We start from the raw sequence: 14,587 nt of genomic DNA, 5'->3' as shown, positions 1-14,587 counted from the left end.
GTGAGAACAAGCAGCTAATTGAAACTTACCAGGATATCAGTTTTAGAAATTCCAACTAGACCAGTCACAGCTTCTAGATCATATTAAGGTAAAATAAAACCTATATACCATTCCAAAACATGTTGCTGATATAAGGAGGCAGGAGAGACTTTTTCATCATTCAGTGATCACAAACTCAATAAATATTATTTCACCATTTCGAACATTAATTTACAAATCATAACATTGTGAAAATTGTTTTTGTCGATAAATCAATATTTGTCACTTTCCAGTCATTCACTGTTTATTCACAAACAGAAAATGTCATTCTATGATAAAGGTTAGAAATCATAGAACAAACATTACCATAGAGTGGTAATCTGTACTCATTTTAGATTAAGTTAAGTTTCGCAGATTCTGGTAGCGATAAGGTGATTAATATCAATGCTGTTTTTTTTTCAAATTTTACATTATATTTATTTAGCATTTTGAAATTTCATTTGGCACAATAAATTTTGATAAACATCAAGACCTGTCCAAGAACTCTACCTGTGGAGAGAGAGGGCGCTGCATGCTGTTCAAATCCGACTGAGCTGAGCTAGACAAGGTAGGAAGTTTCCTTTAGGATAGGGTATCACCTAAAGTACAGGTTGTCAAAATTTTAGTAAACATATAATAATAATAAAAAAATATAACAAGTAAATTCAGAACCCATTTATTAATATAAAAAATTAATTAAAACAATTCACTTAAAATAATCACAAATACTAACATATTGTATAACAACTATATATATTATATATATATATATATATATATATATATATATATATATATATATATATATATATATATATATATATATATATATATATATATATATATATATATTTATATATATATATATATTAGGTGCCAATACACAATCCGTTGAGAGAATGTGGGAAGTCCGAAATAACATCCAAGATTTGGTTGCAAGAAAAAACATTTCACCACTTATCTAGGAGAATATATATTCAAACGATTTTTTCCGGAACTTGATAATCGTTTTCGTCGATTTTCCGTTTTTTTTTTTGTTGCATCTGTGTAGTAGAGTATCTCAATTCAATTTTCACTCTTCATTGCAATTGGTGCAAAGTATTGTTGCTGCTGACACTCCAACTAGAACTAGATAAAATAATTTAAATGACTGAAATGAATAATATATATTATTGTTATGTCTTATTTATCGGCAAATGTGTATAAAAATTTTATTTATGTTTTTCTTGGATCCCCATCTAGATCTTCATAAATGTGATGTAAATTGCATCTACTGAAATGATTCTTACTCCTGGCGAAACCATTTTCTGCATCTAACCAATAACTGTACAGATTTCTTATTGTTTTACAATACTTATACATAGTGGAATCCCTTTGACCCTGACTAAAACTTATATAAAAGCATCGGTTCTCTATTCCCGTTTAGAAAGAAAAACGAGCAAATTTCAACTCTTTCGGTATTTTTGAATGTTTTTATCAATAAAACTTCAATAATATAGTTTTGCCATTCACTTTGATGTCCAACCACATTTTGCATCAAACCATACTGCATCATCATTCACTGTGTAGAAAACCCTGACTCAATAACTTTCCATTCTTTTTCTGTTGAAGGTACCTGTAAAAAACAATAAAAAATCACTACCATTGTTTCAGTACAGTTTTCAATAAAAACATTTAAATGTACAGGGTGTCCAGAAATTACAATCTTATAATTTTAAGGATGATTCCACATATAATAGAACTGGAATTTCTGGTTTTTCTATATATTCATTCACAAGCACATTTTTCTATTCCAGGACCACGAAACTGCCGGAACTGACGCCGAAGAAACCATCCCACCAAAGTCACCAACACCATCTACACCTCAGTCTTTGAAACGTAGTGAACCATCAATCACATCCCAAGCTCCAAAACGCAATAGAGTTTTAGAAATCTTACATCTGGTTCTGGCGTTGATAAAGCAATAGAGTCCCTGAAAGAAATAGTCAACAAAAGTGAGAATAAACCCGATGATCAATATGATGCCTTTGCAAAACATATTCAGGACAACTACGAGAACTTCCTCTGAGAAGTGTTATTATTTTGCAAGGACAAATTCAGGATCTTAATAATCGTTGAAAGATTAGCCCACCTTCCATTCCAGCAAAAAATGCACCAGCAGTTTGGCAGCAGACCTTCCACATCTACTAATTCTCATTATTCACACACTGAACAACAAGCATTTCAGCAACAAATGCACCGGCATGTCGTCAATACCCAAGGAATCGAAATATGAAAAGATAGAAAAACTGTCTTATTAGTAAAAGAATAATTACTTTAAGACATTACAACAAAAATCGGAAAAATAAAACAATATTAAACTGTTTAAACGCGAATGAAATCAGTAGAAAAATAATTCTAAGTTGTCGTGAAACAAAACTATTTGCTTTGTTTCCCGAGCCTCAGTGCAAGCTCCGCACACTCTGAGGAAAACTTGGAAAAATGGAAATTATGTTTTATGATATTTTCAGCTCAGTACGGTTACTTAGCATTGAAATATCATCTCCTGAGTGTCAGGAAATCTTTTGCAAGATGAATGGCATTCGTTTATTTTATATTAGGCGAAAACGGTCAGTTTCAGGAAAATGCCGTTTTCACTCAGCTAGATAGGGAAATCATGTTTTCTTCTAAGAGACATCGATAGAACTTTTAATTAGCTTTCGTTTGATACCAGAACGATTTCTGTAGCGTGACTGGTTCAGATTTTATTTAGATTTTTGTCGGATTTGGAATTAGAAGTATCGGAGTAATCAAGTCTCGATAGCTTCGACCAAATCTCGCACTTTGTACTTTCAAATGCAGTTTACAGCCATAAGGAATAGAGATATCGAAAAAATTTCATCAGTAATTTCGTTTCGGATTGTTGAATACTATTCGAATATGAAGTTGAAATTTTTCGGGGAAAAAGTTGGAAAATCGGAAATTTCCGTTAAACTTTCCGTTAGGCAGTTGTTTGTTCGCAACGGTTTCGCCCCCGGGCAAAATCAGGTCACCGGCCCGGCTTTTGATTGGCTGGTGGGCATGGCGTGATTATTGATTTTTTAGTCGATCGAAGTGGATGTGATTTTTTGAGAGATATGATTGGCCGATTGGAGCTCGTCCACAAACATATAAATATGCAGAGTTTTACTTTCTTCGTTCAGATACTTTTCAGATTGAGAATACGTAATATCGATATTTGGAAAGACTTCTACTTTACGAGATTTTACTGGCGATTGAGATATTCCTTGGCTAGCATTTGAAAGCGATTACTACGATTGGATTGTTGGATATTCTTCGTGGATATTTCAAAGGATTCATCGACATTTTGTAGTTCTTTTTAGAACTGAGAGAATTCGCGAACACAGATTCCCAATGGAATCTGTTTTCGCGGGACGCAGTATTCCCAGAACTCCAGCTGAGACATCTAGTCTGAGGATGTCTCATGCTAACCGAAACTTTTCGATCAATGAGGACACTAGTACCTCTTCCGTGGTCGCAGAGCGACAAAACCGTGGCACTTTCGGCTCCATTGCAAGTCGTTTAGTTAGAAAGAACGAAACTTCTCAAAGGACTCAGTCCTCAAACCGCAGCAAAAATTCGGACATTCAATTTGTGTTAAATCGAATTAGGGAATTTAAAACTCCGGAGAACCAGCGGAATAGCATTTTCCAGGAGGAAAATGTAGCAAGGGAACATCAGGAGATGTTTTCCGAGAAGCTTCCCAATGAGGGAAAAACTTCGAAAGCACAAAGCGCGCCCCAGTTTGGGCTCCGCGCTATGCTAAAGTCAACACGAAATCCCGCTATACCAAGATCGGTGGCGATGAAACAGATGGAGGATGGAATCCCTCCAAAGACAATTCTGTCTGAAAACGTAGAGATTTTCAGGCAACGAGAGGTGTTAGCTACATATGTAGAGACACCTAAAGTGAACATGTACAGGGTGTACAGCCATCCTGTACCACTGACCAATTTCGAATTTACAAGGCCATTGTCGACCTCAGACAAGAGTTCATGCAGGAGCAGCCGACACACTCGAGACGAGGAACGTTTCGAGTGCAACGTGGGACTCTTCAGGGAGGAATCGCCGGCGGGCGTTAAACGCAAAAATAGAGCTGAGATTTGGTCAAGAGGACTCAAATCTGGATCGCCGGCGGGCGTTAAACGCAGAAATGTTTTCCGAAATACTGAGTATTTCGGAAATGAAGAGGAATCGCCGGCGGGCGTTTAAACGCGGAAAGGCTTACCGAGATGAGGAGGGTTTCGGAAGTGAAGAGGACATCTTCAGGGACGAGTACCTGGGAGATGGGTACTCCGACGTGGGATGTGAATTCGACGGGTCGCCGGCGGGCGTAAAACGTAGAAACGGAGGAGCAGGACAGGTCGTCCGACGCCAGGCGTCGCGACGCCCCCAGGCCCAAACCCTTAGTGGTTCCTGGGAGGGAGATGTTTGGTGCACAGGAGCGCCTTACATCTCTCGTGAAGGTGCAACTGAGGCCCTAGCGGAAGTGCTAGGGGGAGGTGGAATGCCAGGGGGCATCCTGAAGGCAGCTGGGCCTTGGGGATGCCTTCATGGCGGGCGAGGTTGTTCAAACAAATCGAGGCATTCAACGAGCTAGTCGAAGCAACGAACCAGCCTTCCGTCGAGCTCAGACAGAAGCTGAGTCCCGAAATTCCTGGGACTCAGGTCTGGGAGGCCTGCCGGCCGTCTCGACGTGAAGAAACGGTGACCGAGGTAACCGGCGGGGTCGGTGTAGCTGTGCACGCCTCCGCCCATACCGAGGTGAATGGAGCATGGGAAGGTGACGTCCAGCGCACCCGGCTGGACTACGAGCACCCCTCCCGTCCTCCAAACCCAAACCGTTTTGGAGGACATAAGTCCAAACGGCGGACTGTAGCCTGAACGCCGATATACTCAACGTTCAGGAGCAGACGAAAATTCATTTCGCATTGCGCTCTCGCGGCGAGGTAGGCGGAGTTGACGCCAGCCAACCACGCGCGAGAAACTCTTTCGCGATTTTATATTTAAGAAACGCGAAATGGATTTTTCGGACACTGTTCGATGACTCGCCTAGCTGCCTTTAAGTTCTGCTATTCAACCATCGTAAAACGATTGTTAGTTTTTCACTGTACATCCGACGTGTGTTGAATTATACACTACAAATTAGTAGCGGCTACATTTCCAACTTCCTGCGTTGAGAAAGAGTTCTCAACTCGAATAGAATTCGGACTAGTCTGGTTAGACTAATAGTTTGGAGTTCGTTATCCAGTGGGATAACCTAGGAGATTTTTGTGGAAACAAATAGACGGTCCCGTGTTTGCAAAAACCCGATTCAGATAGCGGAAAGGATACTTGGGTATTGGCTGCAGATTAGTGTTGTACAACGGTTGTTGCCAGAGCAATTACGAGTCAAGTGTTTGGGAGGTAATTTAATTAAAAACAAAAATTACCTCCAGAAAGAATTCGTTATGATCACAACGATCACAAACAAATCTGTCTTTTTCAAGACAAACTAAACCGATTCGACTTTCTAGTTCCGAGTGAATTCGTGTGCTGTGTGCTGTGGACTTAAGCTGGTAAGCAAACAGACAATTTCACTAACTTTTGTGTGCATTCACAGTGGTACCTGCCTCGACTCCGAGATTCGACGTGGGATTCAAAGGAAGAGGCCTCTGTCGCCGTATTGACTGCAACCACAGTGAATACAGCCAGAGGTACGCCTACCCGAGAGTCTTCACGAGAAGACTCTCATTGTATTGACGCTCGGCGGCTTAAATGCCCTGAGTCCCCGGGACTATTCGCATCTTCGGAGTTAACAATTGTAGGCCGCTCACTTCGCGGTGTGAGTCTCTCGTAGATAGGGATCGTTAGGGAAACTCTGAGACCGGTCCCAGCGGCCAACGTGGTGTCTCACCGTACCCTCGCGAGTTTTTGTGTTTAGAATTAGATAGATTTTTAGGGAACTAAAAATAATTAATTCGATTTTGAATTTTAAAGAAACCAACTACTTTCTCTCGTGTAATTCGGTTACACTGGGAAAACAAGATCATCCGGGAGTCAAGGGGACTTCCCGGCTCTGGTCTCTGGTGGAGATTTCGGCGGCGACGAGTACACTCACTTCCCTGGCCGGGCATCGTCGGAAACAAAACCGAAAAATGAACGACGAAATTCATTTTTCCAGTACGCCGAGTCGACAACAAGCAGTTTGACAGCAGACCTTCCACATCTACTAATTCTTATTATTCAGACACTGAACAACAACCATTGCAGCAACAAATGCAGAGCAGTACAACACATCTTCCACAGCTTATTCTCAGTGTTCCGACCTTTTACACCAAGCTCGAGAATCGGCTTTCTTAGCATCTGATGATGAGTATGAGAATATTTAAAGTAGTATTACAAAATTAAAATGTATTTTGTTTTTCCAAATATAACTAGCATTGAAAATATGTGCACTCATGACCAAACTATTATTGCATACTCTCCAAAAGAAATCATCAATCATATTGAAACCCATACAAAAAAAATTACTATACGATATGAAAAAAGGTGGGTGTTTCATTAACGTACCGTTATATAGTTCGCAAGGGCTTCATATATTGTCAAAAACACCTCTGGTAAAAATACTGATATAGTACTTTTCGGTAGTCTATATAAATACTGCAAGGAAGCAAAACTGTCACCAGTGGCAAGATAACGCAATGTTACTTCCAATTTCATTTGAGGAGCAATAGGACTTCTCATCCACGTTTCTGACTTTGTAAGTTCAGGTTCAACTAGTTTTAAGAGCTCTTGAAACTTTTGGCAAGATAACCTCATGAAATTCCTATAAGGCTCGGGATCTTCAATTGATATCTCTTCAGGTACCCATTATGAATTTTGAGATGAAAGGTTCGGAAGAAAGTCGATGGTTTACTCTGCATATTATTGTAAATTTAAAAATTATTGTATATAGGGTAAGTCTGACTATGGTACCGCCCATATCCTTCAGGTACCCAATATGAATTTCGAGATGAAAGGTTCGGAAGGAAGTCGATGATTTGCTCTGCATATATTTGTGAATTCAAATATTCTTTAATTTGGCTATTAGTAGAGATTGAAGTGAAATTATCCACGGTTTTTTCGCCATGAAAGAGTTGGATGTTGGTCAATTGAATTAATTGCTTTGATAGTAACTCAATTATCTTATGGTATATATAGATTCATCCTCAGCTAAATATTTAAAATTCTACAATCAAAGTATGAAAATTGAAATAGTTAATGCCTTGAACAATGAAATACCTACATGGAGAAAACATTTTTTGCAAATGGCAAAAGTCACATGTTAACTTGAAAATTGTCAATTATGTTATTTTAGACGAATTAAATATTGAAAAATATTTTTCATTTTTCGCATCACTTGTCAGCTAAACATTTAAAATTCTACAGTCAAAGTATGAAAATTAAAATAGTTAATGCCTTGAACAATGAAATACCTACATGGAGAAAACACTTTTTGCAAATGGCAAAGTCACATGTTAGCTTGAAAATTGTCAATTATGTTATTTTAGACGAATTAAATATTGAAAAATATTTTTCATTTTTCGCATCACTTGCTATTTTTTTATGTTTATGTATTTCAATACATTTCCCTGCTTTGTGTAATTTTTAAAGATAAAAATTAATAGATTTAAAGTTGCTGGGAAAAAAAATAATAAATCACTGTCTATTGAACGTTTTTCAGGGTTGGTTGATGAAGTATACTTTGGGGTTGTTTTTGGCTTCGTCGTTTATTTTTTGCGTCGTTGTTTTTTTTACGTCGTTGTTTTTTTTTACGTCGTTGTTTTTTTTACGTCGTTGTTTTTTTTCCATCGTTTGTTTTTGGCTAAATGTTGTCATTGTTGTATTCACTTATATATCAAGAGTGATCCACGTCATGGCAGCTTTTGCACGTGTAACTACTGACAATGGAATGCAGACGGTCATTCCCAGGTCAGAAATAATATCACAGGATAATAAGGTGGAGTGTTTCATATTGGGGAAACGTTACAAAATTGTCATAAATGGATTCAACGAAGATTTTCTTCCCTTATATAATTTTGCTGTGGGACATAACACACGCAAACTTAAGGTTGTCTTGGAGAAAAATTTGAACATTGGCAACCCAAATGAAGCAAAGTTGAAAACTCCAATGGGTAGAAAAAAACAGAACGGATTACTGATTCGTTAGGCAAGGCGCGCACTGAAGTGGTCAGCAAGTGCCGTGGCGGTGGCGTGATGATCAAGTGGCACGTGGAATCGGTAAAGTCTATGTAAACAAATGAAGACGCGCGTATCAAAATGGAATAGTGGTGAAGTGGTATTTTGCAGGTGGCGTGATGTCAGTCTGGTGCCACTGAGCTCGGACAAGCTTAATTTTCGAGTGGCAAGCGACTGGTGACGACGTGGATTTGTGAATGAAAATAAAATTATACGAAAACGAAAAAACATGCAAGATGACCATGAATTCAACATACATTTTGTAACCCTTGTAGAGGCATATCCCTGTCTATATGATAATACGCGGGAGGATTATCATATGAGCCATGTGCAAGAGCGGGCTTGGTCCAAAATTGCAAAAGACATAGGGAAAGAAGGTAAGTAATAAAAAATTTGGTTCTTTGAAAAATATATTGGTTATTTTGTGATTCTCCAGTACTCGCATGCCTATTGTTTATAAGTGTTAATACTTTTGTCTTCATACACAAAATCTTTTTTGACCTTCAAGTGAGCCGTCCACTGTGAAGAAAAAATCACAGAGTTTCGTTCGTGTAGCAATTGCTGGATTGGTAGCTCTTCTTTGATTTGAGAGTCTTGGATCACGCTGTTCTTCATTTTCTACTTCTATGTCATCATCGTTTCCTTTCTTTCCTCGTGAGCGCGAAAATACACCTTCCTCTTTTTTAATAAAATTATGCAATACGCATACTGCTTTAACAATACTGTCCACTGTATTTATATTAAGACCAATTGTTGTGTGTAAAATTCTGAACTTGGATGACATCATTCCGAAAGCGCACTCAACTGATTTGCGACCTCTTGATAACCTTCCATTAAACACCCTTCTCCTATTTGTTAAGCCTCTTTTAGGGTAGGGCTTCATCATAGTACATATCAATGGAAAAGCTTCGTCTGCAGCAAAATAAAATGGAAAATTTGTGTCTTGTCCTGGTAATGGAGATGGGTCTGGTAAGTCTAAAGTGCCGTTGGCTAATTTCTTTCCAAAATTACTGTCTTTTAATGCCCTCCCGTCACTGTTTCGGCCATACTCTCCTACATCAATGGCCAAAAAACATCCATCTGCATCTGACACAGCCATCAAAACAATGGAAAAATACCCTTTGTAATTTATAAATTCGGAACCTGACTTTGGTGGACGTTTGATCCTAATGTGTTTACCATCTATACTACCAGCACAATTTGGCAGGTTCCATAACTCCCAGTATCTTTGAACCGATTGTACCCATGTTTCTTTGGTAGGGTTAGGAAGATAAGTTGGTTGTAGAACTTCCCAAATTACTTCTGAAGTTCTCGCAATTATTTCCCTAATGGTAGTATGACCTCTCAAAAATAACACGATAGTGCCTTTAGATTGCATCCGGTTGCGAAATACTTGGAAACAAAGACAATAATTTAGTAATTTGTTTTACCTTACAAGCGCAGCAAGCGGTATGGCATTTACTTTCCAAAATATAAGAAATTGCATTTTTTTTTCAATAGTGTCCAAAAAGCTAGGATGATTTGCATTTCCTTATGTATACTATATATATATATATATATATATATATATATATATATTATATATATATATATATATATATATATATATATATATATATATATATATGTATATATATATATATATATATATATATATATATATATATATATATATATATATATATATATATATATATATATATATATGTATGTATATATATATATATATATATATATATACATATATATATATATATATATATATATGTATATATGTATATATATATATATATATATATATATATATACTATATATATATATATATATATATATATATATATATATATATATATATATATATATATATATATATATATATATATATATATATATATATATATATATATATATATATACATATATAATATATATGTTAATATTACAGCTACCGTTGCGGACTGCAAGAAAAGGTGGAAGAATCTACGTGGAAGTTACACAAAACATTTAAAGACATACGTGCCATCTGGATCTGGAGCATCAGTAAAACGCCCTTACTATCTCTCGGAGTACATATGTTTTGTTTTACCATTCACAAAGTCACGTCAACCTAAGGGTAATGTTGGCGCACCAAAGGATAATGAAGCGGCAGATATACTTGATGAAGAAATATTTACGGAAGGCTTACAGACCGAAGAGCTTGAAAGTGAACAATTAGGAAGTGCAAAGAAAACTGGAACGTATGAAAATAATCAAGGGAGAAATAACGATAGTGATGGTGAACAGTCGATTACTGAAGAAGTCGACCAGAATGTATCAAATGTAAATGTAAAAAACGATTCCCGTGATCCAAAGCAAGGAAAACAAAAGAGAAGTGTATCCAGTTTGTCAGTACTCGGTGTAAAGAAACCTAAAATAATAAAAAATACTCAGAATCAAGTAACTTTGGAAGACGTTAACAAATCTGCATTGGAATATTTCAATAAAAAAAAGGAAGCATCCTATAGACCACCTGCTTTAACTAATGATGACGCCGATGTGCAGTTTTTGTTGAGTTTATTGCCAGACTTGAAAAAAATGACGGACAAGCAGAAAAGAAAATATAAAGTGAGAGTCCTAAATCTTGCCGGTGAAATCTTGGATGAACCTCTTACTTCTGCACCTCTCTTCTCCCCAACTCCTACTTATTCATCGCTTGCTGCAGACAGCATGTCTTCCATCCGTTCATCTGCAGCATGTACTAACTGTACTCCACCTCGATGTGAGACAACTGATTCACAGCCATCTTATGAAGATATTTCGTTTTCGACAGTACATCAGCTACCTACACAAGATACATTATTACCAAATAGTCAGTATAGTTATCTAAAAACCTCATTATTACCAGATACCTTCTAAGTATGCGTTACAAAATAATGTTTTATAAGTTTGCATTTGGTTAATAAATACTTATTATTTTAAGTGCTTATTATTTATATTTTCTATCGTACTTACCGCAGTGTTACTAGAAGTCTTTCTTCGGGAGACACACAATTTCTGAAGTTTGTATCCTTTTTTTGAAGCATAGAGCGTAGTTTTGTCAGCAACTTGCAAAATGTCCCTTTCTTCATTCGGTAGAAAAGTTTAAATTTTTGGTCGTCCAAGTTCAAATCCTTTTTATATACGTTAAAAATTCCAAATTCTTTATTTTTCTGCCATAGGGATGAACCCAATAGTGTTTTTTCTCCTTCTCCTGATTTTTAGCATTCAGGTTAGCAAGTTGCACAAGTAAAAGAACATCTTCATCCTCTGAGGACGACATGATGAATCGGTGACACCAACGTTGTTTGCCACTACAATGCGCTTTACACCATTTCCATACCACTTCGTTGCTATTTGATCGCCACGCCATATGCTCACCATCCCTATACCGCTCACCATTCCAATACCTCGCTACTACCACACTACTTCAGTGCGCGCCTTGCCTTAGAGGGCAGGTCTGTACAGAAGAAAATGAAACCCAGACGTATTTTTCAAAATGTACCTATTGAGGTGGAAGGCGTAGAGGGGATCAGTCGTATTCATCATTCCAGTTTCATTTCAAGTACTGTTTCACCAATTCTTTTCAAGTCCGATGATTTGCCCTCCGTGTGCAATTGGTTGTCTGCAGTATGTAACTGTTTGTCTTCTGCATCTGACAGTCTGTCTCCTATGCATGAAAGTCTGTCTCATATGCCTGAAAGTCTGCCTCCTATGCCTGAAAGTCTGTCTCCTATGCCTGAAAGTCTGTCTCCTATGCCTGAAAGTCTGGCTCCTATGCCTGACAGTCTGCCTCTCACAATCGAGAGCCTGGCTCCCTCAATTGACTGTTCTCTTCCCTCAGTTGACTGCCCGCCTCCCACAAATGACAGATCACCTCCCACAATTGACAGCCTGCCTGCTAGAGAATAACATTCTTCTTTCAACGTCCTCCAATAGTCTGCCCTCCAAAGCCATGGGTCTGCCTTCTTCATCAAGCAGTCAGTCATCTATATCCATCCTTTCAACAATTGCTGAAGAATCCCTATCAGAAATGAATTATGATAATCCCACTTTAGTGAATGAAGCTGCTTATAAGCGAAGGTGAGTAACGACAATAATCAAATCTATTACTTTTCACATATAATTGTGGAATCTTCTAAAACATGATGTGAAAATATCTCAGTACAGACAGCGTCAAAAAGATTTGCTTCCTTTTTTGAGAAAAAAGAAAACCTCGTAGTTTGTTCTGATGTTAATGGTTTGATGGACTGCTTGAATTTGGATAACACTCCATCTGAATGGAGACTGTTTATAGACTCTTCAAAACTAAGCTTAAAAGCTGTACTTCTGCATAATGGAAATCAGCTACCCTCTATTCCTATAGGTCATGCAGTTCACATGAAGGAAACGTATATAAATATGAAAACACTTCTGAAATCAATCAAATATGAACAACACAAGTGGCACATCTGTGGTGATCTGAAAGTCATTGCTATACTTCTAGGAATGCAATTAGGGTTCACCAAGTACTGTTGTTTTTTGTGTCTGTGGGACAGTCGGGATAGAAAATCTCACTATAAAAAATGAACTGGCCTACACGAGACCTAAACCCTAATGAGAAAAATGTAGTTTACGAGCCTCTTGTAGATCCTAAGGATGTTCTCCTTCCCCCATTACATATTAAGTTGGGACTAATGAAAAACTTTGTGAAGGCCATGGACCAGGAAGGACAAGCTTTTAAGTACTTGAGAGCAAAGTTTCCCAGGTTGAGTGATGCTAAAGTCAAGGAAGGCATCTTTATTGGGCCTCAAATCCGTGAAATCGTAAATGATCCTGCTTTTGACATGATTTTAACAGGAAATGAAAAAAGAGCCTGGGAAGCCTTTAAGGGGGTTGTACATGGGTTTTTAGGTAACAAAAGAGATGATAACTTCACAGCATTGGTTAAGAGCTTCTTCAAGCTTACCACCAACTTGGATGCAACATGTCCTTAAAAATTCATTTTCTTCACTCTCATCTTAATTTCTTCCCACAAAACTGTGGAGCTGTGAGTGACGAACATGGAGAAAGATTCCATCAAAACATTGCCTTAATGGAACAGAGATATCAGGGAATGAAGCAATGCTTGCAGACTACTGCTGGTCTGTGTGTAGGGATGCTCCAGAAGTGTTTTATAAAAGACAAGCTAAACGACAGCGATCTTACAATGAATCGGATGGACTTAATTGAAATTTGGTGGTACAAACTTCTTTTATTTGTCAAAACACTAAGAATAATGTTTTTTTTTATAAATTTTGTACTTAAAATATTCTAAAAGAAACATAACAATATTGTTTTATGTACTTTCACTTTTCACGTATAGTATAACTACTCTTTAAGATTAAGTACTGTGTATCTCAAAAACCAGAGCTAATAAAAATTTTTCATTGTTATTTTCGTTTTTATCACCCCAAAATTAGTAGAAATTGACTAATTTAGTGTAGGAAACATTCAAAAAATATTTTTTTGTTGTGTTGTGTAATTGAACAATGTCCTCATGGAAGTTTACAGTAACATGATAAACATATTTTTAATGTTACCGATGTAATGTTTGTTTAATCTTCGCTTAAAGATTATCATTTGATGATAGAAAAACATGTTAAAAATAACGGTTTGGTGCTGAGCTAGGACTAAAGCAATATTCCTTACCACAACAGTGCATCACGAGTTCATTTGTGTTCAATGGAAACCGTTGTTATTTTATAAAAGCAGAACTTTGTTTTATGAGAAAATAATCTGTTGGTTGTCAAAAATTTTATTTGGTTTGTTTTCTAGACTAGTTATTAAGGAATTAGTGAAGTATTTAACATATAAATTTTGTTCATTTTCTCTAGTATTTTTATCATTTTGTTCCTGATACTTTTTTATGGTTAATTCAATATATGCTTATAAGCCTTTAATAGATACCTTGTAAAATTCAACAAAGAAATAGCAATTGTGTTAACCCATTAACGCCCACCGTATGATTTATCATACACAAAACACATGTGCATTTGAGGTTAAGTAAACATTGTCATATAGTGCATTCTGTACCAGTTCTTGTCAGAGCCTGTTTCTGAAGGTTTATTTCATTTATATTCAAAGCCTGTTGAGCGAGATTTGTGAAATTTGGGTTTTACAGTTGTTTTTGTGATAGTTTTTACTGACTGTGTTCTAAAATGCCATTGAGGTAAGTTCTTTTCGGTGGAATTCTTGCAAATTATGTCCTAGAGTATTTTTTATAAGCTATACACATAATGTAAATACTAAGAAGTAATATCCTTAAGAGCAGTG

General features: G+C 36.9%; 1 protein-coding gene across 1 annotated transcript; it reads left to right on the top strand.

Annotated features, from left to right (window-relative positions):
* The first annotated feature begins 8,282 nt into the window (after positions 1–8,282).
* LOC141484256 (uncharacterized) lies at positions 8,283–11,236 on the top strand. The gene is made up of 2 exons (XM_074179335.1): positions 8,283–8,654; positions 10,224–11,236. The coding sequence occupies exons 1-2, from the start codon at positions 8,507–8,509 to the stop codon at positions 11,171–11,173; spliced, it is 1,098 nt and encodes a 365-aa protein (XP_074035436.1). The 5' UTR covers positions 8,283–8,506; the 3' UTR covers positions 11,174–11,236.
* Positions 11,237–14,587: the final 3,351 nt, after the last annotated feature.

The sequence above is a fragment of the Leptinotarsa decemlineata genome, unplaced genomic scaffold (genome assembly GCF_025532065.1).
Source record: "Leptinotarsa decemlineata unplaced genomic scaffold, Ldec_3_MD MMD2_tig00005379, whole genome shotgun sequence".
NCBI lineage: Eukaryota > Metazoa > Arthropoda > Insecta > Coleoptera > Chrysomelidae > Leptinotarsa > Leptinotarsa decemlineata.
This window is presented reverse-complemented; position numbering and strand designations above follow the sequence as displayed.